The 24903-nt window shown below is 46.5% G+C and overlaps 2 protein-coding genes across 3 annotated transcripts; one reads left to right on the top strand and one right to left on the bottom strand.

Annotated features, from left to right (window-relative positions):
* Positions 1-1806: 1806 nt before the first annotated feature.
* Positions 1807-4701, bottom strand: Nxt1 (NTF2-related export protein 1). Its single transcript, XM_037230941.1, has 4 exons — positions 4569-4701; positions 3317-3403; positions 2784-2928; positions 1807-2473 (listed from the first exon to the last, which is right to left on the bottom strand). Exons 1-4 carry the CDS (start codon positions 4578-4580, stop codon positions 2310-2312), a joined length of 408 nt encoding a protein of 135 aa, XP_037086836.1. The 5' UTR covers positions 4581-4701; the 3' UTR covers positions 1807-2309.
* Positions 4702-5387: 686 nt separating this feature from the next.
* LOC119107488 (high mobility group protein DSP1) lies at positions 5388-15995 on the top strand. 2 transcript variants are annotated; one of them, XM_037230939.1, is made up of 4 exons: positions 5388-5482; positions 12469-12631; positions 14981-15316; positions 15548-15995. In XM_037230939.1, exons 2-4 carry the CDS (start codon positions 12482-12484, stop codon positions 15635-15637), a joined length of 576 nt encoding a protein of 191 aa, XP_037086834.1. In that variant the 5' UTR covers positions 5388-5482; positions 12469-12481; the 3' UTR covers positions 15638-15995. The 2 variants fall into 2 exon arrangements, with proteins under 2 accessions (XP_037086834.1, XP_037086835.1); XM_037230940.1 differs by having other exon boundaries at positions 5392-5482; positions 12473-12631.
* Positions 15996-24903: the final 8908 nt, after the last annotated feature.

Genomic DNA, 24903 nt, shown 5'->3' on the forward strand with positions numbered 1-24903 from the left:
CGGCCATTCGGCCTCTCGGAACCTAGGGAAGGGGGAGGGGCGCGTGCCCCCTGTGTCCTCTCCCCGCCTGCGCTACTGCTTACTGGACAGGGGATTGCAGATTCCGCGAATAACTCCTTGGGTTTGACTTAAGGAGACCCGTTTTGGAAATTCGAACTCGACATTGAATTCGGATATGAATATAACACTAACTTGGCGGACATCCTTCTCCGACCCTTTTGACTGCAATGCGATATCCATGCGATTTCGCAGAAAGATATGTCGCTGCGCAGACACACCAGCTACAGCAGGCGAGACCATCCTTCGGTAGAAAGCTTAGGTCACGTTCACTACACATACGATGTGGCAAAACGTGCAGTGATGGGTTAGCCTTTCAAGATAAGTGCTTGCAAGTGGCGTCCATTTGACGACCCTGTTTAAACAGGGCCATGCGGCCACTGTCTAAAAGCTCCAGTCAGGTTACAGGGTGGCCGACTATCGCGTACGTGTATGCCACGACAGAGGTCCTTTCGCGCTTTTGGGATAAGAGCTTGATGGAAAATGGGCTCACGGGGCATCATACAATAATGGGGTGGTGGGCTCAAAGCAAGTGCAAGAGTGCAAAGCAATAAACCAAACAATGCAAGACAGGCAGAGTAACACATTTTGTTCACCACGGAATCTGATTCAAAATCCGTTCCAGCATAACTTTTGTCTTCTGTAGCACTTCTCATTTCGCAGCCGCACTGGACATATGACCTGAACTAGCCAACCACCACGTGGACTCCGTTTTGACAACCATGAATCTTTCTGAGATTGTGGTCGATAATTCCCTACGTTCTGAAAAATATGGGAGACGCGTCCCTACTTCACCCACGGTATCGCCGACCGTCGGCGACGGGCAGACAAATACGACCACGCATTGGGAGGTTATACCCTTGAGCGTTTCATGAAATCAAGCCGAATATGTAGAAGATATTCCGGACCGAACGTCTCAACCTGTGTAGTTTTCATGTATCGAAAATGGGAATATTTACAGCGCCACGAATTCTTGACGTGCCTAATGGTCCAATTCATATTTGTTGCGTTGGCTCAACTGCTAATCCACCCAGAGGGGGACAAACGTTAATATTCTACAAGTGAACAGACACCCTAGGCAACCCTTGGACGGTACTGACCAATTTTACAAGGTTTTCAAAAGCATTACTGCACTAGCCATGACTGCGCTCGCATGCTCGGCGCCCGTCGCGTGGCGCAAGCTGCACCGTTTCGCGCCCTTCAGTTCGGCAGAACTGCAACGACGGACATCAGTGTTCCTACATCGGTGCTTCTTGGGGCTTCGGAACCGATGCGTCGGGAAATACGCAAAGTTGGGCCACTTCGCCTGGACCCCGCTCGATAAACAGGGCGGAGCGAGCATACTGTCTTTCTTCCGATGGCATGCTATGCCAAGCACTCCTGGTAACGCACGTGCAACGAACAGACACGTCAGAGCACCTGGAGTAGTCGTTTGCGCGGCAATTCGGATGAAGGGGGGGGGGGGGGGCAGCGATAAGATGCCGCATGGTGGACACTGTCACGACCGGTGAGTAAATCATGAAGTCAAATCATTATGGTGAACTTACTTTGAACGGCAAAATATAGGTCGACAATGGGAACAAAGCAAAACATTGTACCCAAGCATCCTTAATGTCAAAACGATCCCAGACACTTCGAGGAGTACCACAAGAACATGTCAAACCTCCAGTCTACCATCATGAATACGCCTATACATGTCTCTGTGGCAGCTATTTTAACATGCCTTCCCCCACCAACACATTAATCATGCTCTGAACAAATTATTTTATTACAAAATGAACAAAACCTGGGGCATGGAATTCCACCTCGACAAGGTAAGGGCCACTCGACATCTAACCACATGACTCTCATTACAGAGCTACGGGCTCTGAGCGGACGTTGACATTGACGCGCACAAACGCGAATGGCACGCCACCGCACCATCCATCGATGTGGCATAACTCTGCCCACTTGGCGCCAATGGCTGACCAGATGACGCCACAGGCGGCCCAGATGGCGCCACACACAAGCGAATAGCATGACGCCCGGCGAAGAGCGGCGCATCGCACGATCACGGCCAGGGCAGCACAACAGACGCAATGCAGTCGGACTACGTCACGGCCTACGTCACGGCTGGCGCCAGACCACTGGCTCAATGGGCAACCACATGGCTGGGTTCATCTGTCGATGAGTGGTGACTGTTACTCCACATTCCGGGGCAGATCAGTGTGCCCCTTAGTCCCGCCTGTCACGACACTGGCGTTAGCAAGCACTCAATTCACAATCTCCTGAAACCGGAAACAGTCGGTGACCACCTTCCACTTGCGGTCCTGGGCGGTCAGCATGAAGTGCTGCTGAAAGAGACGCGTCGAGTTCCTCAGGCGTACCTGGCCGGCCACCGTCATCAGGATCGTCGTCTGCGCCCCCACTGCCACATCTGCAAAGGGTGAGAAGAAAATAGGCAAGCAGGACTGGATGACACACCTCAGGGAAATACTATGGTTGCATACTGAGCCCAGACTATGTTTTGCACCACATGAGCTGCTTTGTGTCATGTCCTCAAATATTTCTGTGTTGTGATGGACAAAACAGTCACAAACTGAAGTGTGATTGTAGCTGCATCTCAGGCAAGGCAAAAAAAAAAACACACACACACAAGCAGTATGGAGTTGAGCCATGTTGGCAATTCCAACACATGCATGAGGCTGCCAATTTGACTAGCATCCATTTTAGTCCTTACCACTTACCTGAAATGGGATGTGCATCCATGCAACTGATGTTGTGCTCAGAAGTGGGCAATTTTTCCAGGAACGTCTGGATGGCTTCACTGCCTGCCACGCTGTTGCCATTCCACACAAGCATGCCTGTGTCCAGGTACAGCTTGGCCAGTGTCTGTCAAAGGCCAGTACATGCCACCAGTGATCACGCCCACCACACATGATGGAAAATAGGTATCCACACAGCTGACATGAACTAGTTGAAATCCTGCATGTACAGTGCCCAACACATCCATTTATAGCATACTCAAAAGATGGCAAATATGGCACATCATATCAGGGTTTGACTGCAAACCCTGGTCACATACCATCTAAACGGTGTGAATCATGATAAGATGTTGAAGCACTCTAAGCCAAAAATAAGATTAAGTCAATTGTGTGACAATATGCAAGGGTTTGTTTATTTCCAACATCTTATTAATCAAGAAAACCAAAAATCCTATGCAAGACAGAGCAAAAGCATACACAGTGTAGTGCAACTATGACTACCACAGATAACTCACATGTCTTCTATTGTCAAGAACCTCATAGTACCTCTTGACAAACTCCTGGGCAGTGATAGCTGCTTCAGCATTCAATGTTTTTTCGTCCTGGGAAAGCCAGATGATATAATTAAGATGCCTGCACAAAGAATAGCATATCTTGGTTATGACAATCATATAATCACATAATCACATAAACCAGATACAAATTACTGAAAGTGAGACCAAAGACCCAGTCAAATTTCAACATGCATACAAAACTTCACTGGATAGCATATCCCGTCCAACCTAGGGCTCACATTTCCTTAACAGTTATATCTTTGCAGCCACTGCTTGCAGTTCCCAACAGCAAACAGCACAGCTTCAGGAGTTATGCTATGTGTATTGGGTTGAAGCTTTAGCAGAGATGTAGTTTCCTACTCAGTTGGAGCTCCAGCTTTTTCCCCACTTTGAGACAAAATTGGGGCAAATCTGGGGCAAGGCCCTCTTGTTGGCTTATTTTAGGGCAAAGTCATGCAATCTTTTCTGTTAGCCACCAAACCCATTTTGCAAAACCATTATCATAAAGTCAAGTGACAGAAATAATTCCAGTACTGCCAGTCTAGATGCAAATTTAAATTATCTTTGTCATTGGCATCTAGACACATTCTCAGAACTGATCACGCCTTACACTCATGCCAATTTCCAATTCATATGCCAACAAGATACTTTAGGCAGACAGAATCCTGCCTCAAATAGTATGGCTGACTAACCCTATTTGGGAAATGTTTGTTCAATCTTAATAACCCCTGAAAACATAACTACCATCAGCTTTATCATTCTCTGTGATTTAACCAATTTTGAATATCATAAACACATTTTGATACCTTCAACTAGTCCAATTAAAAAACTTCAGCTTTAATGTTTTGATAGCTACCCAGAACAAACATGGTGCACCAGGCCAGCCCCCAAAATATCTCACTTAAATATACATTGGCTTGCACACATGTGTCCATATGGCTACTTATTATGAGATACCATGGAAAAACAAACTTGAATGGATTGCAAGTGTTGTAAATCTGTTTCCTCAACATAGCAGCTTTGTATAACAACATACAAGCTTTGCATTCTTTCAATAGCTACGTAGCGTGTACATGCGTGCTACCTCGAATCGATCAGCTCTCACAAAGCCTAAAAGAACTCTTTGAAGTGTGTATCGAGCACGCGATTGAACATGTTTAAATTGTCCAATATGACGGAATGCCGTGGTACCCATCAGCGAAACAGAACCTACCTTTGGATCCATGGCACTTTGACATTTGAAGCCACGACGAAATATATCCTGATCGCTTCAGAGTGATCGCACCACCTATCGTCCACGCCAGTTGATAAGGGTATTACCCTACCCTGGATTAACGACCCAAGACGCGCGCAATAATCGGTGGCCTGCGCCGTTACTCGAGTCGAGGGCAAGAAGTACAAAAATAATGGCGCTCCTGCCATATCACAAAATCCACGAGATCTGAAATCAAAAGACAAAATCTCACCAGTACATCTAGGCAAGACCGGGGAAAATGTTTGTGACAAAACAATTTATACTAACTTTTAATGCTAATCTACCCGCTGCTTTGGCTTTTAAGATTAGCATTTGTGCTGGTAACCTACGGCGTCGAACGTAATTTTGGCAGTTTGGGAGCAATTCTCTCAGACAATTTTGGATATCAGTGACATTACGACGTTTTATTAAGGTATTTGTGCTCGCTATGTGACTTAGTTCATGTGTAGCTATAATGTTCTAGCTATATTTTTTATTTTTGCATAATGTCACTGTTTAGCGGTAAGCCTAATCATATATAACTTTGCACTGCCTGGCCTCAGCCGTCAGGCAACGATGAAAGCTATGACATAGGCATGACTATTGATGCTACTATAACGTTCCATTTTTTTCTGCATATAGGTGTCTTATATATCATAAATCTCAGATCTGGTGAATAGTTGAGGAATGCTAGTGCACTGGTACTATATCTCTCTGTAGAAGTAGTTCCATTCGGTGATTGGCCTTCAACGGCGGTTGTTTCGACGACCAGCCAATCAGAGGCCGCGTATTTTCCCATTGCCTCTGTGAGCAGCGGGCCCTCGCTCTCTGCCGCCTGACGTGGAGGAGTCGGTGGGTGCCGCGTTGAGAACTGCCCTGGAGTTAAAGCCTTGGTGAGTACGTTCTGTATCTTGAATTAGTCTGTTTTTTAAAGCACAGGACAATTCAGCTATTTCTCACCTTTTTGGTGTCCTTTGTATCGAAATGTAGCGCGTAATGCGTGTTTATTTCGCCTTTGCTTTGTGGGGTTTCTGGGTCGGGCAGCTGCCATTGACTTAGCATGGCTGCCATTGTGAAAGTACGGGACGTCGGCAACCATTTTTCAGATGGATTTTTCTGTCTGTGTGCTGGTGGTGTGCGTTGTCCAATATTTTAGAGTAATACATTAAGCATTGGTTAATCTGGAGCATCGCCTCATTCTTCTTGGTAGACTGTCGGTTTGTGGTATTTTCCTGAATCGTATGGAGGGGCGCCGACGGGCCGGATCTGCGTGGGTTGGCAGCGGGTATCTTGCCCGGCGTGCCCATGCCTTCTCTATTGCCATAGCGGCCAATGCATTCCCTGGCGCTGGCTGAGCGTCATCATCGGCATTGTGTGCCCATGCGTGAAGTAGCGAGCGGCAGATGACTAACTTAGTTTTCGCGTAAAACGCGGATATTGCGGCGCATTGTTACGTAAGGATGGCCTCCATTTTCTTCGAATATGGAAAGAACTGGCATTTAAGCTTGTGGACACTCGCAAACCACAGTGAGCTCAGGTTGTATTGGGCGTTTCGCTAAGTCTGTTGGGTCTGAAATGGAACTTAGTTGTTCTACAATGGTCAGAGTGCGTTGGACGTTCGTGTTCCGCCAGTACAACGGTATTTTTCCTTTGGGGCCCAACATGGCGTTGCCTGTTGTGGTCGGGCGGCGGCCGGCGCCCAGCTGCCGCCTGCCTGGTTGGCTGGCGCCGGGACGATGCGCGCGGTCGAATAGCGCCGCCGGGCCGGAGGGAGCAGGGGAGCGGAGCGAGGGGCCCGTTGGAATGAGTTAAACAGGTGTGGTTGTTGCGCCTTACGGACAGCGCAGGTAGATGCAGGACCGCTAAGCTGTGCTACTCGGCTATGTAATGCCTGATGACAAAAAACTCAATTTTGAAAAACCGAAGCCATGCTAGATATCGGTCGTAAAAGCATTTCGGCCAAGGTAGGGGAGGGGTACGTATGTTGGAAGTTGGAACTTTTGATGGGAGCAACAACGTTATAGAATATTTCTGGTCGCATTACATCATGTGGCTTACCCTATCTAATAGAGTTAATGAAGTCACACTTGTAATCGCCAATCGCAGAGTCCCGTGTCAATGTCCCGACCCATGACTGTCATCACTTGCAATCCATCAATCAGTGACTTGCTGTTGTCGGTGTCCGTGGCCGCAGGATAACTGTGTGGGGGGCTGCATTTGCTGTCGTACACTCGTGTTGATGACTTCACGCTAAATAAACCCGAAGCGAAATAGATTAAGTTCGGTGGTGACAGGCGGATCTTCGGTGGCCATGCGCGTCGACGGCCCAGTCAGTTTGGTATTTCTGAACACTTTAATGGAGTCCGTGACTCGGGAGCCATGTCAAGTAAGAAAATATATCTCAGAATGTTCGATAAGGGTTTGGTGGCGCGTTACCGTCCCAGTTTGGACTTTCAGGCATTATTTTAATGCTAATGATGCGGGGTAGGACAGGGATGTGAGGTAGGCGCCGTACGGCCAGAGCAGTCGGCGCGCCATAAAGCCCAAATCATTACCAATCTTCGCAATGATCTGAAAATGGCGTGCTTGTAATCCGGGAAGAATTCGAAGTTTTGGTCGCAGGTTATGTTTGGGCCAGGACAACCTCGGTACATTTCTTCAACTGTGCGTGGGTTTATGATGAGCTACTCATTTAGTTGTAAGGTTGCACACAGTGAGCTAGAATCGTTTTTGAACTAGGGTGGGATTGAATGATTCGATTGCAAAAAGACCGTACAAAAGTGAAAAGTTAAATTAATAAAAGATGGAACCTATGGACTAGTGGGAGATGCTTGAGCAAACAAGACATATATATTTCAAGCTGTCACAGATGTAATATAAACCTGTCAAAACTGTTTTGTTTTTTAACATCTCAGGCCATTAAGTTACACAGAACATATTACAGCATAGAAATTTGATAACAGGGGTAATGAGCATAAAAACTGAACACCAATGATTTTATGCTGCACTTTGCATTTCCCTTCCACAGCATTTTTTTTTAACACAAAACAAAGCAAAGGAATTCAACAACAAAACAACAGACAATTCAGCAAGCATAACACACTCAAACACAAAAAAACAACCTTGGACTCCCACACATCAGCCCATCACCAAGTCAAACACAATAGACATGCCTCTGGATTCTGTTAAGATGGGATCAGGGAAAACAAATATTATGTCACTATTTCTTTCAAAATGCCAATACTTGTTTCCATGAAAGTAGCCTAACTACTCCTAACCTAAAGAGGCCTTAGCTCATCTGATCCTGTCTGACCTGTTTGTATCACAGTAGCATTTGTGAGTCACTGATTCTTGCACAATTCCTACTGCTGCTTGCCATGCAATTAACCAACTTGGCCTAACAGGGTAGCCCATACGTTGAACATTATCTCAAATCACCTCACTTATCTGTTGACAGCAGCAATTGTGATAAAAACGCGATCAAGCTCATTTTTGGCTGGTGTCAACTCTTACTTTTATTCAGTTTATACTGTCAGCCTGGTGACACCAGCTGGAGTTGACAACACACCAATCAAAACACTTCAAATCACTTTGAACAGCTTTTTCCGATTTCCATTTTAAACTCTGTCAAGGGAATAACATATATGTTCCACAGAACAATCTCTCTTTTCAAAAAGTAACAAAGTTTTAGGTGGCCACACCAGTTTTTGCTTGCCTTTTCAGTTGCAGCAAAGGAATTTATTTTTATTTATTTATTCATATTTACTGACAAAGTTTGGGATGTTGGCTTCACACTTTGAATAGGATGGCCTGATTATTTGCTACATAATGTTATTTACGTCATTAAAATTGCTATTTAGCTTAGAGCATCCCTGTGTCACAAGTAAAGTGAATAGGGGGTGCCGGTAGTGTAGTGGTTAACGCGTCTGCGTTAACCGCTGCGCGTCTGGGAAACCAGAGGTATGGGGTTCGATTCCCCGTGATGCCCGCCCTTCCTGCCAGGGTGAGAGGCAGGCGACGCCATATAGCCTCAGCAGCTGATTGCGCCGTAAAGCCCCAATGACAAATAAAGTGCATATATACGGCAAAGTCGTGTACCAGTCAGCAAACCATGACTATGATTATGGACATTATCTGGTTAAATCAGCCACGGGGACCACTTCAAGAGACTTCAGGCGAATACTCGGAATTTGGAACAAAATAAGTCAGTTACATGTCTGGTGGCATCATAATTTGCCCTATGACAAAAATAGGTGGATTACAACTGAAAATGGCTAACCCTAGTTACAAATCATGTGTTGGAGGCAGGTAAGGTAAGCAATGACTTGCTGCACAGGAGACTTACTGGCTTTTATGGGCACACTTCTTCCTGCTCCCCCCAAACAAAAAGTCGGTGACTTTCGTATGGTTTGCTGACAGACGGGTGATCCTACTCGACCCCCAAATATAAACATGAGTCATGTCCACCAGCCTACAAAATTGAAATGCGAAACGAGCAAGAGGTGTGCATGATGAACAGGCCAGGGCACAGAATTTCGCCATGAAACATTTCTGTATTAGCTGCGTCATGTCGGTCCGAAAGCGATTTATGGCAGCATAAGGTAGCCTGGTCAGACAGACACTGGAAAGGCTTAGATTTATCATCATCGAGCACTGCTATGAACCGAAAAACGACTAACTGAGTGTTTAACAGGGCAAACATGGCGGTAAAAATAACTTCCGTGCTTCAAATGGTCTCTTTCATTCCCTGCGAATTGTTAACTCGTGGGTGCATATCGGACGTTTTTGGGCGGCTGGCAAATAATTCCAAGTTATGTATAAAATGCGTGCAAATTTTCATTCCGAGCATTTTGCAGAGAAATTGGTCAACATTTTAACCAACAGATGATGCCTTTAAAGGCAGCTGGAAAGGAAGGAAGAAGAAAGTTGTATCACACTCGTATGATACCGAACAAAAACAAAAGCAATGAAATAAATACAGACTGATACGTCTGTGGCAAAATTTTGCAATCAGCCGATTTGACTTAAAAATCTGTTAGCATGAGTACTAAATTTCATTTAGAAGACATTTCTTGAATTTTTCACTCCTGCGTTTCGCGAGTGATGCAATTTAGGGGTCAGGTTTCTTCGGGTAAGAGAAGTACGTGGAGTAACATTCCCTACCAGACTTTGCTGGTGTTTGCACCAGGCTCTGCTTTCGTGGTGTGGTGGTGAAAAAAAAATGGGGGTGCGTGAAAACCTTGCATTTGGCATACAGCTGCCGATTGTGATGCATTTTGTAAAGAAACCAAACTTGAAACATGCAACCGGATGTAGTCGCTGGGGCTCGTGGGCTTGAAGGTACCTGGCGCCCTTGCTCTGTGCATACATTAACATGATTCAGATGTAGGTGAGGCAGGGCATAGCCAAATGTATCCCGGTTCTGTGGAGCCTTGTTTATGCTTGGTGATTTCAAGTGAGCTCGGTTTTGAATGGCATCTGAAAGTCTTGGAAAGGGAAATATGGTTTTGACATGTGTGAGTAGACAAGATCAGGCAGAAGTGAACAATTGACGTAAAATATGGGGAAGAGGAGTGAACAATTCCTCCTCATAGGGTGTTGCTGTACATCCAAAGTTGGCAATTCTAGGACACTGGTTGCACATGATAGTCGTTTGCCACCCACGTTGAACTTGGTCTAACTTTGTGTGATTTTGAGTGCTGCAAGGTTGCTCCAATCGAGAAAATGCCCTTAGTCTACCACACAACCATCACCGCTACCCAGACGGCCCCGTTATAGTAGTGTCACAAGCATATTTTGTGAAGGGTAAAAAGTGAAATTGCGACCTGGTTCTGATTGATGAAAAGAAAATACTCAACGGTACGATGAAACAGACGGTAAAATAAACTGCTGCGGGATGGATCAGCATTTAAAGAAGTGATTTATTGAGTAAGATAATTGTTTATAGTGTTCAAGAAGGGCGTTTGCCAAAAAAAGGTATGCGGTCGTGGAGCCTCAAACTCCAGTTTGTTGGACGGAGCGAGCTTGAGATTTGTTAGCGAAGTGATTTTTCGTATGGTTGTTGCTCAAAGGATAGAGTTCGAATGCCTGCACTTCGTTAGCATAAAGAACGTAGAACATAAGGTTCAAAGTGTAAGAAATATATAGGGAAAGTGTTGTCTGGAAAAATTGTTGACACAAACCGTAACGCAAAACTTTGTATGGGAAAGTTTATGCCTAGTTGTTTGTACGCATATTTCCGTCAGGGACAAAGCCCGTTTGACGAGAGTACGTATGCTGGTATCTATCGCAATTTCGCATGCAGATGTTTATACCTGGTGCCGGGCCTCCGATGAATGGTCATTGCGGGGCAACCACAACCCGTCGATTGGCGACGAGGTAGGGTGTGGTGGTGGACAGTGACGGTTAGTTAAGTCAGGTTAAGTGTGTTAACTAGTCTAACTTTTCATGACATAAAGATGTGAAGTTAGTCCGTGCGCTCGGATTCAAGAAGTTGGTTATCGCCAGTGCATGACGCCCAACTCCTTGCCTGCGTTGGCCTTGAAAAGAACCTTTTGTGGGTAACCCTCGCCCCGATCAGCCGTTTTTCATACCGCGGGCTGACAGAGGATGGAGGGGGAGGGGGGTAATGCGACCCCGGATGTTTTCAAACTAAGAGCGATATTGCTCGCGGGACACAACAAAGGATTGTTCTCAACGCGATGTCGCGATATTGGCAACAAGTTATGTATTGTTAGGCTAAAATTTGCCCCATTATGCCAGGGTGAAAGTCAAACTTTCCTGAGCATTGCACTTTTTTAGCTTTGCATGCTATGGGTGGGACTGTGCCTTGTAGTGACACAAAGGTAGAGGGAGTATTCCACATTTGAAGGTAGTGAAGCAGGGGTAAAATACGATAAATTAAGCTCATTTATTACTATGGAACTAAAGTATACTTTTAGTGGAGGAGGCTGCTCTAGACAACACTATCCTTGTTTAGTAAATATACTCTTAACTGCGTCGTATCTTGCACATCGCTATGGTATCTTGCACAACATCGATTGCTAGTCAGCTAACCCTCGTTATATCTGGAATTCGTGCTCACGAATGCCAGACAAGAATGACTCGACAATCATGTTTTGATCGGCCTTGATCGCCGCGTGGCCAATGGGATGACAGGATTTGAATGACGTAAGTATGGCGTCATGTATGTCTGGTTGATCTGGAAAATTCCCCGAAAAAGTGTACATCTTCGTGGACGTTTAGCGTAAACACTAGAAGAAGTGCAGGGTTGTGAAATGCACGGCATGATGCTCAAGACGGCTATTTCAGTTCGAAACCATTCACAAGAGCGGGACATTGCTTCAAGCCAGAGTGTTCATTCTTACATTTTGAATACTGAAGCAAGTGTCCGCCCGCCGCGGGCTGTTCGCGGGATCGTCAGTTGCCGCCCATCGCCCGCGCAGACCTCATTCCGTGCAGTATTCCTAAAAGAACTGCTGCTTTAAAAGTAGAAAAGCTATGGAGACGTTTTCGGTATCAAAGCACGCGCTATGAATGCCCCATAGGCTACTGAAAATTTAGACGCGACCGCACGACATGCCAGAGAGGTGTCTAAAAACTTTAGAGTAGCATCAACCCCCGCTGTCAAGGCGAGGGTTTATGAAGTAAGGAATACAAACGGACCCTGTGACCGGGGCTGAAAAAGACATACTGCACATTACCCGCTCTGTTCGTTGTGTTGTGTTCCTCTCAATCCCGCTCACCGGCAACGCCCCTGCCACCGCCTGACGCCTCCAGAGCACGCCACTGACGCCAGCTGACGGCCGCGGCTGTGTAAACCCCCAGTGGCGAGGTCATCGTCGTACCCCACCTAATTTGCCACGATTTGCCGTGTCAGACAGGTCGCAGAGATGCCTCGTGCCAAAGCCGACAAGCCACGTGGACGCATGTCCTCATACGCGTACTTCGTGCAGACCTGCAGGGAGGAACATAGGAAGAAGCACCCGGACGAAGCCATCGCCTTCGCGGCTTTCTCCAAGAAATGCTCAGACAGGTGGAAGGTGAGGCCAAAGGTTTTGCTGTGATATGAATCATCCCAGACCCATAAATGGTCAAAGGGAATGTTCCACATTTGAAGACATTGGAGCAAGCATCAGAAGTTTAAAGGAGCTTGCCTCTAACTTTGGGCATACTTTTTTAGCGTAAAAGACTGCCCTAGACAACCAATTACCTATTTAGTTAATATGCTCCTGGTACATCATTGTATGATCACCGTCATCGCACACTGGAAAACTTTGAGAACATAGTGACCGTTTTATCCGGAAATCGTGTTTACCAAGGTCAGATATAAACGACCTGACAAGGAGGTTTTTCTTGACCTTAATGGCACGCCAGGATTTGAATGATGTAGTTATTGCGGCATGGATGTCTGGGCGACCTTGAAATATTCTCCGCGAAATAGTTTGACATTTTCCCTAACGCGCATGCTTGCGGATGTGTAGTTCATAAACTAGAGGGATTTGGGTCTTAACATGCGCTCGGAGGGGGTCAGTTTGCCCCCCCCCCCCCCACCGAAGGTTTTTCCGGGATTATTTTTGAACGGTGTGGCGTATCTGCGCCAAATTTTGTGTAGCTGTAGATAACTAAATAGCGGATTTTTTGTATCAGAAAGCTAGAGATACCTTGTAAGGTCGCTGACCTACGGTAGGCCAAAGTTGGGCCATGGATTCAGCGAAGACAATTTGTAGGGAATCGTTCAATGTGATCCAGCAGCGGAGTGTTAGCCGAAGTTATACATCCTTTAGATAGTTTCTTAGGCAGCGCAACTGTTGAACTAGCATTCCATTTGTTTAGGGTCGGGTATGAAGGTCAGACCAAGGTCAATACCAACTTGTTTTGTTATTCTGGAGTTTGCTGATTGGTAGTTTCTGGTGCCCATTTTTATTTTTTGATAGCAGGGATCACATGCATGTTCTATGGTCGTCTTAAATGTCAGAATAGGTCAACGGCCTAAGATGACCCAGGCCAGCATTCTTTTTTAGGAAGATACTGCGTGGCGTAGTCCTTGACGCTTAATCAAATGCAAGATTAGAGTAGTTTTGAATTATTTTGGTCACCATTACCTTCGAAATATCAAAGGTCACTGACGTGTAAGCACCGGTAGCCTTTTGCTTGGAAGTGGTATTTAGGCTCATGGTGGTTGCCTGAAAAGGATGGGGACGCCTTGGACACCAGTCTGTAGGTTGACCTTGTTTTACTGTATTTGGTCTGAAGGTCATGACCAAGGAACATCCAATTTTGACGCAAGTTTATGTACAGGCCAACATACCCTGTGCATTTGGTGTGTAGCTCTATCACTTTTTGACATCTCAGGGGTTCAAACTGACGCCTTGTGAAGTGCACCGAATGATCTTCAAGATGGCTATTTAATTTCAAAACCCCATGCAAATGTGGAACGCTCCTTTTAAGACTCAAAGCCCGGTTATTGCTTCTGAGCTTGACGCTCGCAAAGCTATCAGGACTGTTCCCCGCAAACTATTTCAAGGTCACCCAGGCGTGCATGACTCTAAAAACGCCATGCCAAAATCGCCGCTTCAGTTATGTGCCCAATGATGGGAGGATGTAATGAATGATGCACAATGTAGTGCTTACGACCGCCCTACCTCCCCCCCCCCCTAATTTGCCTTCAACTTATCTAATGCTGCTGCATGTTGTAGGAATTTGGGAAGCGGTACGGGTTGTGACAGAAATACGAATGAAATACGGGAATGGAATAACTAAATAATTTGGCTAGACCAGGACCGAACAGGGCAGTATACCAATGCGCGTGAACAAGATAAAATAGTGGAGACATATACAAGAATACCACAAGAAATGGCCAACACACGAGCGCAACCTGCTTCAGGGTGGTTATGTCCAGCACACAGGCCCCAGCAAACGCCGCCGCCTCCCGGAAAGCTTAAGTGTTGCAAGCGAGGCGGCCCGTCCGCTACATGACAGTTTTGACACAGACAGTCTGACAGCGGCTCTGACATCATACAGGTGTTCCGTGATGTGATCAAACGATGACGTGTGGAGGCACGTACTTGACGAATGGTTGAATCTTGTCTAGAGCAGTCTTTTGCACTTTTGCCAATAGCTACAAGTGAGCTTACGTCGTCGTATTTGATGCTACCTCAATATCTTTCATTGTAGAAAATTCCCTTCAAAGCATGGTTTTACTGGTTTTACTCTGGTTTATGGTGTTTAGATTAAAGAACGCAAACCCCCACATAAGCTCACTGCTTGGGGTCATTGTTCCTGATGGTCGTTATGAAACGTTATTGCGCGGACTACATTTCACTCAGATCCCACATGTCCCGATATATGCCGTATAGCTTTTACAGTGCACTGTAATCCACTACCATCAGGTCATGAGTGAGAAGGAAAAGAAGAGATTCGTCGACATGGCGGACAAGGACAAGCACCGGTTCGATGACGAGATGAGGACGTACGTTCCCCCGCTGGGCGGCGCCAAGACAGGCAAGAGTGGCAGACGGAAGAAGGACCCGAACGCACCCAAACGGGCGTTGTCCGCCTTCTTCTGTTTCTGCAACGACGAGAGGCCGGCGATCCGTGCGGCTCACCCAGACTACACTGTCGGCGACGTGGCCAAGGAACTCGGCCGGATGTGGGGAGAGTGCGACGAGGCTGGCAAGAAGAAGTACGTCGCCCTGGCGGAGAAGGATAAGGAGCGCTACGCACGGGTGAGGCACGCGCCTGTCGCCTGGTACGAGTGTTGTTTGTACCGTCTGCACAGCCATGTCTGGGAGACGTTTAGTTATGATGTGATGCGGCGCGTCAGCGGCCGCTGGAAGCGAATTCGGGCTCTAGTGCTGTGAAGTTTTCACTCACATTCCTCTCCACCGCGTGTTTAAGTCGATGTGCTTGTTGGGTTTTCTCTGTCTTTATGTCACGAATCGCTTCTCCTATTGCAGGAGATGGCAATCTACAAGAACGGGGGCAGGGCCGCTCCGGCTGCCGAGGACTTTGACGACGAAGAGGAAGACGAGGATGACGACGAGTAAAGCGCGCGCTCGTGTGCATGGTTGTACAAATGTGAGGACGTATGTCGCGTCTGAAGACATGATGCTTGTGGACGCGTCTTGCGCGATCTTGTAAATATACCGTGGTGACTGGCCGTCGTGGGTTGCCGGGCCTGGCTCGGGATGACCCGTTCCTGACCTCTCGCGCCGTAGGGGTATTTATTTTACTGTGAGTGACGTTCATCGCTTTGTTTGTTTTCGAGCCATGGCCCGGTCGTGGGTAGGTTTGTCCTGGTAGTTTCCTCATCATTGTGCATCGCTGTCATCACTGGCATGTACTTGTAGGGCATCATGAATCATAGTTTTGCCAAGCTCATTTGAATACAAAAAGTTTCTTGAGTTATGTTGTTTTTGTTTGATTTTTGGTCTGACTGGTCTCGGCATAATGAATTACGGTTTCGCCAGGAATATTTGAATACAAAAGTTTTTTGAATTGTTTCGTTGATTCCGGAGCGTAGCTGATATCGTGGCAAGAACCGCAACGCGCGACTGTTGAAGATTTCCTGGCGACTTTATACAGGTCCCTCTCTGTCGCACTTGTTTTTCGGACCTGGTCAGTGCGTGTCTTCGCCCAGCCGGCGTCGTAAGCGGGGTCGTCAGCCGTTGGTTGGCGAGCTGGTCTCCGGTCCGGAGGTTGAAAGACAACACCAGGGCCCCGTTCTTGATGGGGAAATGCTGCCAGATGCTCCGCCCCTTCAGGTAACAAGCTGTGACGTTCCACAGCTACGTCATCTTGCGTCATGGCGGACGCTTTAAGTGACTCCTGTACATGGTGGCTGGTTAAATCAGCTGTTTCCCAACAAAGACATTTGTTGTTGCAGAAATGAGGTTGGTGGGTCGGGACAGTCAAATGTACTTCAATGTACAAATGTACAAGTACTTCAGGTGTATCTCTCACAACAGCTGTCTATACCATAACGACTCACCTAAACAAAAATATTAGAGGCAGGGAAAGGCAGATCGTCGCCCTCGACTCAGAAGGACATTCAATTATTTCAAGCGTTGCGCGAGCGTAACGACATGCAATCGATCATACCACGGACACGAAGTTCAGCAGGCACTGGTAACTTATCACCTTATAGCACCTTATGTCAGCTAAGATAATCGTGCATGTATATTGAGGTCCATATTTTTTGGCGCGCATGGACGAGTTTTGGCGCGTGTGGTTGCAAACGGGTGCAGCTTTGTTCGGATCACGTGTGCAGGGAGAAATCTCACGTGACAAGTCGCATGAAGGAGAGTTCTACATATAGACACACAGACGAACCATATCCATGGAAACGTGTGACGCCAGGTTACGCAGTATATTTACACTCCCAAGCATCCAAGGCATGGATAAACTTTCCCACAATCATGCTGTCCAGACAAACTATGTTGCAGGATCCAGAAAGTGACGAACACATTGGTGCACTCGCCGACGTAGCGGTTCTGGCCCTGCCAAAGCGCCAACGTCGCGTAAACAAAACAAAAATTTATTTTGACAATCATGGCGAGAGCATGGGCAACCAGAAGCGTCCGTTGGAAGATGTGATGCTTGCGCTGCAATATCTTTCCGAGCCAGTACCCCAACACTCTGTTGGCGACAAGTCTGGAACTTCAAAATCTGGGTTACGCTAGTATCTGACATTTTGCAAGTATGTTGCTGCCGCGCGCGGGGACGCCATCGAGTGGCCAATAGAAGCGCGGCTACATGAAACCATCGCAGGCCTTGCAGCGTGCGCCGGCTCCCCGGGTGTGGTTGCAGCCATCGACGGGTCCTTTCTCTTCATGGGTGCTCCCAGCAAGGAGGTCGCAGCTGCTCATAATACCCACCAGCATCGCCAAAACAGTACATCTACTGGCTGCTTGTGATCACCGCGGCGTACTCACTGATGTACTTGCAGGGTTCCGCGATCCGCCCACGATTCTCGGTTTTCAGAGAAGGCCCCCTCTGCTGCGACCTCAGGGAGTATCGGCGGCAGCTTCTCCCATCTAACGCACACCTCATCGAGGACAGGAGCTTTCCCTTTCCGTGGAGTTCATTACTCGTTCCCGAGACAACGATCACCCCAACGCTACTCGGCACCACTTCTACAGATCATACAAAAAAACACGTGTAAAAATTGAACGTGCTTTCAGCATGCTGGAAAACAAACTGCAGCAGCCAAAACATGTAGAAGTGAAAAAACACGGGCAATGTGGCTAAGGTTCATTGCATTGCATTTATCATTGCATTGATCATTGCACACATCATTGCATTGATCATTGCACCATGCATCAATCATTACATTGTGCATCATGAGCATGGGGCAGGGGATGACATAGCGCCTGCAGAGCCCCATGCGGCAGATCCTGTGGAACAGATCAACATGGGTGCGCTGTTGCTTTCTAGCATACAGAACTTGCAAGTGCAGTGCATGGGCATCACAAAGAGACAGCACATGGCTGACCACCTCATGGCAAAGATGATGCATGCAGCTTGCTCCAGTTCAATGTTGTAATGTGACGATTGAGAAAGATAAAAGTAGATCGGAAAGAACAACCAGTTCAGTACATTCAAATCAGCACAAGCACACTTTGGGAAACGGACAGTTAAGGAGCAGCAGAGGGTGTCTTTGGAAGGAACATAGACTGAAAAGCTTGGAGACCCCACATCCACAAAGACAACACTTTGTGTACACCCAGTTACTGGGATTACTTTGGGCAACATGCAGCATCACAATTCCATCGCTTGATTGCCTAGTGCATGTCAGATCTCATCCACATGTGGTAGCATTTGGCACATAACATTTTAGGCTGCGCGTATACACCCTCCAAAACGGAGGGCGGTTACGCACCGGGCTTATACACCCTCCAGAATGGAAGGTGGCTACGCGCCGCGTTTATACACCCTCCAAAAATCATTCAGATGGTTGTGCGTGTCAAGTATGCGCGGACTGCCAGCCTCAGAGGGAGCGAGTGCAAATATGCAGGATCTCGTGCTGTCTCAGTCGGCTGTATGCGTGATAGGCATCAAACGATCACGAAATCCATCAACTCACTCTGAACCGGTCCTATTCTGATCACAAATTTCCGCCGCCGGGCCCGCGTCTCCGGTGTATGGATGGTTAGCATGCTGGTCTCGCACGCGGTAAGCCCGGGTTCGAATTTCGACGACGGCCGCTGTTAAGTAGGTGGCTTCATGGCCTATCGGTGTGGCGTGATGATGCCAATTCGCTTCACTTCTAAGCGGAATTAATTCTGATTTGGGCCTTTCATACAGGACAGCAGCGTAGCTTCTAATGTCAGAGGGAGGACTAAAGATGAGGAGGACTCCGTCCCTCCAGGGGTGGGGGGGGGGGGGGGGGAGTCCACACCCTACAGAGATATTGAGGATCCCGTAAAGGACAATGCAGAGGATGGCGTCATATGGGTTCGGAAAGTTTTGCCAGAGGATTAAAAATAGTGAACATCGCTAGGTGTGACCTGTGATGTCGTTTTCGTCACTTGGCTTTTGCAGCGCACCCAGATGCTGAGGCTATGTGACATTGCCTGCCTCCCATCCTGGCAGGAAGAGTGGGCACCGCGAAGAATCCAACCCCGTACCTCTGGTTTGCTAGACGCGCAGCCCTACACTATTGGCACCCATGCGATGTGGTATGCCAGATCAAAGCGGGAGGGCTGTTGTTGCATTGACCCACCCAGCGATATTAGGAAACTTTCATAGCTTTGAGACTATTAAATGTCACATAGGAACATCTTCAAAAAGCTTTTTTCACACAAATCATAGTTCGACTTAGCTTGACCTTGGGTGAACACACGTCACAAAAGAAACCAGAACGATATCAATGCACAACGGTGATATTGATATGCGATTCAAGGGTCAAAAGTCATCGCCACTGTCACTAGCTCGACATCCCCCCAGGACATAAACACTGCCATCTGGTTCGTTGGCTTTCATCCCCTCAAAAAGTACCGTTTACATGGGTGGCCGAAGGTGCTACCAATTAAGACTGGAAGGATAATCTGACCAGGAACCGTTCAATTGCGTTAACATAAGCAAAACCCAGCCTACGTCTGTTTGAAAGCCGGTAGTTTTAACCTGGAGATTTCAAATCGAGGTGCCATTGTGTGGATACAGTGCGTTTTTGAGACAGATGGTCGCAGTGGTGCAGCTACTGTGCAGATGATAGCTAGAGAGCGTCAGAGTTTGTGCGGAGATCGTGGCCGGATGAATATGTCGAAAGATGGACCTCGCCAGATTATCCACCAAGCGGCATGGAGTGGTAAATATTTGTTAGTAAATGTTTTGTGCCTATCAGTCTCACAGGCTCGGAGCATTCAGTTGCCCGCAAACTTTGATTTTGGTTTAAGACATTTTTCCGGCCTCTGCACTGAGCCAAGGTCACCATCGTCTGGAAAGGATAGACCATCGTTGAAACTTATCTGCAAACAAACTTTTTGTAAGTTGAGGCACTTATGGTGACCTCCGACCTGGTAAAAGGACATTACCTTCTGGACAGAATGGCTATCGACCATGGCGCATCGATCGGTACAGGCTTCGTGCCGATCGGTCACATACGCTGGGAACCCAGGGGCGTCTACAGACAGCATTGGAGATGTCGGACGTTTTTTGATGAAGTTTGACCTGACCAACTGATACCATGTTTAGAAAAGGAGAGGATTTCAACAACGGTGCATCAATAAGTGAAAGTGTTGGATTGATCTGTTTAATACGCTTCGAGATATGGATGTTTCAGGTAATTTTTTCCACTTTTTGGAATTTTGGTGACCTTTTGACTATCCCAGGGTCACTATGTCCTGAAAAGGACAGGCTATCGACCAAGCGGCATCAAATTGTGAAGGTTTCGTATTGACCGGCGCCATAGGTTCGGGGGATGGGATTGTTAACAGGTTTTGGCGGCTGTTTCCTCTCTCCCTCCCCTCCCCTCCATTTACCATTACCATTTCTGATTTAACCAAGTTTAAACTATGCTTATATTGAAGTGCTTGACTCATGACATTGCAAAATCAAATATCAAGCATCTGGCTTAGGAATGTATGCATATGTGTGCGTTATATATATACATATAAATAAATAAATAAATAAATAAATATATATATATAGAGAGAGGAGAGAGAGGGAGAGAAAGATAGAGAGGAGAGAGAGAAGAGAGAGAGAGTGAGAGAGGAGAAGAGAGAAGAGAGGAGTGACAAGAGAGAGAGAGAGCAGAGGAGAAGAGAGAGAGAGCAGGAGAAGAGAGATGGAAGCGAGAGAGAGAGGAGAGAGAGAGAGAGAGAGAGAGACGAGAGAGAGGAGAGAGAGAGAGAGAGAGAGAGAGAGAGAGAGAGAGAGAGAGAGGAGAGAGAGAAGAGAGAGAGAGAGAGAGAGAGAGAGAAGAGAGAGAGAGAGAGAGAGAGAGAGAAGAGAAGAGAGAGAGAGAGACAGAGAAGTAGAGAGAGAGAGCAGAGAGAGAGAGAGAGGGAGAGAGAGAGAGAGAGGAAGAGAGAGAGAGAGAAGAGCGAAGAGAGAGCAGAGAGATAAGAGCAGAGAGAGGAAGGAGACGAGAGGAGAGAGGAGCGAGAGAGAGAGAGAGAGAGAGAGAGAGAGAAGAGAAGCGAGAGAGAGAGAGAGAGAGAGAGAGGAGAGAGAGAGAAAGAGAGATAAGGCAGAGAGAGGCGAGCGTAGGAGAGAGAAGAGGAGAGAAGAGCGAGTTTAGAAGAGGAGAAAGTGTGATAGAGAAGGAGGCGCTTAGGAGAAGCGCGATGAAGAGAGGCCGATCTCGCGCTATGTACTCTCTATTCTATTACTATCTTTCTATATTAGTATCTCTATTATATATATTATATCTATATTATATTCCTTTCTTCTTCTTCTGGCTGAGACTTGGCAAACTTCAGGATGAACAACGTAGGCTTTTCTGTTTAGAAATGGTGATAATGATTAGGTGCTGATGTTGCAAAGTCTTAAAACTTATGCTGCACTTTGCTAATTTTGACACTGAAATATGTGAATTTGCTTAGGATGCACCATATTTCCTTGTGCTGCCAATTTGACTTCAGCCCTATGAATCACTGATACAACGTTGTGTGAAATAATTAGCTCATGATTCAGCTCATGAAATGTTTGGCAAATGTGATTGAAGTATGACCCAAACCCAGCATATATCATTATCATGCTCAGCCGGGAGATAACACTCTTCTGTAAATTACGCGTGGGAGTTTCTCTAGGCACGCCTCCCTATCACTTCCACCATCCCCCCATTGACCACCAACCGGCCGACCTCGCCGCGCATCAGGGGCAACTCGCATTCAAATGGGAATTGAGATCCCAAAACGGTAAAGGTTTTCTACTTCCATCGAAAGAAAAGAAATTCACGACGTACACCTCTACACAGCCTCATTTCCTCTGGTCAGCCTTGGGTTACCGGGCTGCTCTGTTTAGTATGTATACGTACTAAACGCCGCCGGTTTTAGTACGCATCGGTACTAAACATCGCGTCCCTTCTTAACAACAATACGCACTAAATATTCTCGACGATGTGTTGATAGCAAGGGCATCTAACGTTGTTGGTTGCTAGGGTTGATTGCGATAACGTCGATAGCAAACATCCGAGCGCTGCAAAGCGCAGCAACTGCGAACCCGGCGTCATTGCTACGCGTGAGCACAATATTACTGGACATCAAACCACTGCGCATCTGGGCAACCAGAGGTACGGGGTTTGATTCCCCGCGGTGCCCACCCTTCCTGCCAGGGTGAGAGGCAGGCGACGCCATATAGCCTCGGCAGCTGGTTGCGTCGTAAAGTCCCAATGCCACACACATACAGACACACACACTGCACGTCAAGAACCATAAAAATGTACGGGGGCAAAGTACCAAGAATCCAATGAAATGTTATTGCGCATCCAAGCAGTCTTCCCTACTGTTTGTAGATTGGTCGGCATGGGGGGGGGGGGGGCAAATATGACGTCTTTGGGTGGGGAATGAAAAGCAAAATGGGAATATGGCAATTTAACAAGTTAGGTTAGGTTGGGTTAGGTTAGGTTGCGTTAGGTTAGGTTAGGTTAGGTTGAGTTAGGTTAGGTTAGGTTAGGTTAGGTTAGGTTAGGTTAGGTTAGGTTAGGTTAGGTTAGGTTAGGTTAGGTTAGGTTAGGTTAGGTTAGGTTAGGTTAGGTTCTGGGCTATTCTGGCCTGCCTGTTTCATGAACGTGCCTATATGCGGTAAGAATCGTATCTCATTGCATTTTTATTTCTACCTTGGCCGCGTACATTTTTTATGGTTCTTGAGCAGAAATATCGTGTCCACACGATGATAACGCAGCAACGTCGCTGGGGGTCAAGGCGGTGGGGTGCGCGCGGCGCTCGGAAGCTCGCTATCGTGATTATTACAATTTGAAGGTGGGGGCATAAACCTACCTGTTTTATGATTATTTACGATATGTTCCGCCTTAAACACGGCGAATGATGCACTATGCTCTTTTAACATTAGGTACCAGTGTATACCTGCACTGAAAGATCGTGTGACACGGTAGTGATTCGGCTGTAACCAGCAAGCAGTGTCCCTCGTTCAGTCGTGAGTGTGGCGCGCGATGCTGTCGATGTTGCGGGAACAGCCCGCCTCCATCTGAGGTCGCTCACAGAGAACAATTTTTTACATTCTTTCCAGTGTATTTTTGTGGAAAACAAAATGTCTTGGGGGAAAAAAGACAAGAAACATCCAAGTTCCAGACACTGTGTAATAGACTGGTGCGATTCTGGTACTTGTTTCTCATGTCCTGGTATTCTTCAAAGGTGGTTCCATTCAGCATTCACATGCCTTATTTTTCACATTTTCATACATGGTTTATCATCTACCTAGATGGCAATACAGGCTGCCTGCCATTGGGCATCTTAGTCTGGCATGTGCAAGATTTGTGCTCTTGCCGACTTGCCGATATCAATGCATGGCTACTGAGGGAAACAGTGGGTCTCAACCTGTTGCACATATGGGTTTTATTTTGTCAGTTTATTTTGGTAAAATGAGTTTTTCCAAAAGCTGCTCTTATTGCAGCATGATGGAGCACAACATGTTCCATTCTACCTAGTCACAGTCCTGGAGTACAAAATCTCCTGGTATACATTATACCATGAAACATTAAGTTTCCAACACTGTGCTTAACCTGCCTCCCTGCCAAGACCTTTTTTCATAAAAAGCACTATTGACTTGTCTGCCTTTTTGAGTTGAAAAGTGCTGAGAGCATTCATGAAATGCTGTATGTTGCTATGAATTGTTCTGATATATAACCAATGATTGTTCGGTTAAAGTTTGTTCAGTGTCCAATTTTTCCTGCACCAGCTATGTCATTTTCTGCATCCACAGCTAGGTTTTATATCCCCACATTATAACTCAGCATAAAATCTGCTGAAATGCAATGTTTCACACTTGAAGACATGGAAGCAAGTGCCAGAGATGATGAAATCAGCATACTTATAATTATTGGTATTCTTTTAAGTGGAGAAGCTGCTCCAAGGCCGCACAATGCCCCTCTTTAATTAACATACTCACCAATTTGTGGTTGTTTGATTACATCATTTCACCCTGCATAACATTTATTGATAACCCAGTTATATTTTGCTTGGCTTGGATGGTTGTATGGCCAATGCATGACAGGACACAAAGGGCATTATTGTGGTGTTGTACATGTCTGGGTGACCTTAAAATATTCATGCCCAAAATGGCTGCACATCTGTGCTAAAATGTAGCTCAAAATGTGGTTGGGGTGGGAGTGGTTGGATCTTAAGGACAGGGCTTTGGACTGCCTCCAATGATCTTCAACATGATTATTTCTGTTCAAAACCATAAAATGTGGAACACTAATAAACTAGCCATTAAAAGTGATTTGAAAATTCAACGCAAGTTTGGCTGACCTGAAATTGGCATGTGCATGCTCCAGGTGCAGTGCACTGATGTGATTGAATGTCTAGTGCATTATATTTTTTTTTTTTGCAAACCAGGGGAGGTTCAGTGGGGCAATAACCCCTTCCCAAGATCAGAATTATGGGTACCTCCAGGGCATACATAGCTGAGGGGCTGTGGGGATGATGCCCCCCACCCTGTCTTTATGAGCCAATCAGTTTATGTAGGGCACTGTGGTTTTGTGGTGATTTGGTTCAAATTCAAGGCAAATAAAAGTAAACTATCATTCCTTGTGCTTACAGGAGCTCAGATTTGACATATGCCCTTCTTCTACTGATAAAAATTCTGGTCAAGCTTGGGGCAACTTTCAAAGTTTGAAGCTGATTTTGAA

Source organism: Pollicipes pollicipes, unplaced genomic scaffold (assembly GCF_011947565.3).
Source record: "Pollicipes pollicipes isolate AB1234 unplaced genomic scaffold, Ppol_2.1 Scaffold_6686;HRSCAF=7923_pilon_pilon_pilon, whole genome shotgun sequence".
Lineage (NCBI taxonomy): Eukaryota > Metazoa > Arthropoda > Thecostraca > Pollicipedomorpha > Pollicipedidae > Pollicipes > Pollicipes pollicipes.

What these genes read in the sequence shown, in the direction of transcription:
- LOC119107488 (XM_037230939.1), top strand. Translation starts at nt 12,482, where the DNA reads ATGCCTCGTGCCAAAGCCGACAAGCCACGTGGACGCATGTCCTCATAC. An exon ending in AATGCTCAGACAGGTGGAAG is followed by an intron (nt 12,632 to 14,980) that starts GTGAGGCCAAAG and finishes CACTACCATCAG; the next exon opens with GTCATGAGTGAGAAGGAAAA. An exon ending in ATAAGGAGCGCTACGCACGG is followed by an intron (nt 15,317 to 15,547) that starts GTGAGGCACGCG and finishes CTCCTATTGCAG; the next exon opens with GAGATGGCAATCTACAAGAA.
- Nxt1 (XM_037230941.1), bottom strand. An exon ending in TTCTTGACAATAGAAGACAT is followed by an intron (nt 2,929 to 3,316) that starts GTGAGTTATCTG and finishes GGCCTTTGACAG; the next exon opens with ACACTGGCCAAGCTGTACCT. An exon ending in GGATGCACATCCCATTTCAG is followed by an intron (nt 2,474 to 2,783) that starts GTAAGTGGTAAG and finishes CACCCTTTGCAG; the next exon opens with ATGTGGCAGTGGGGGCGCAG.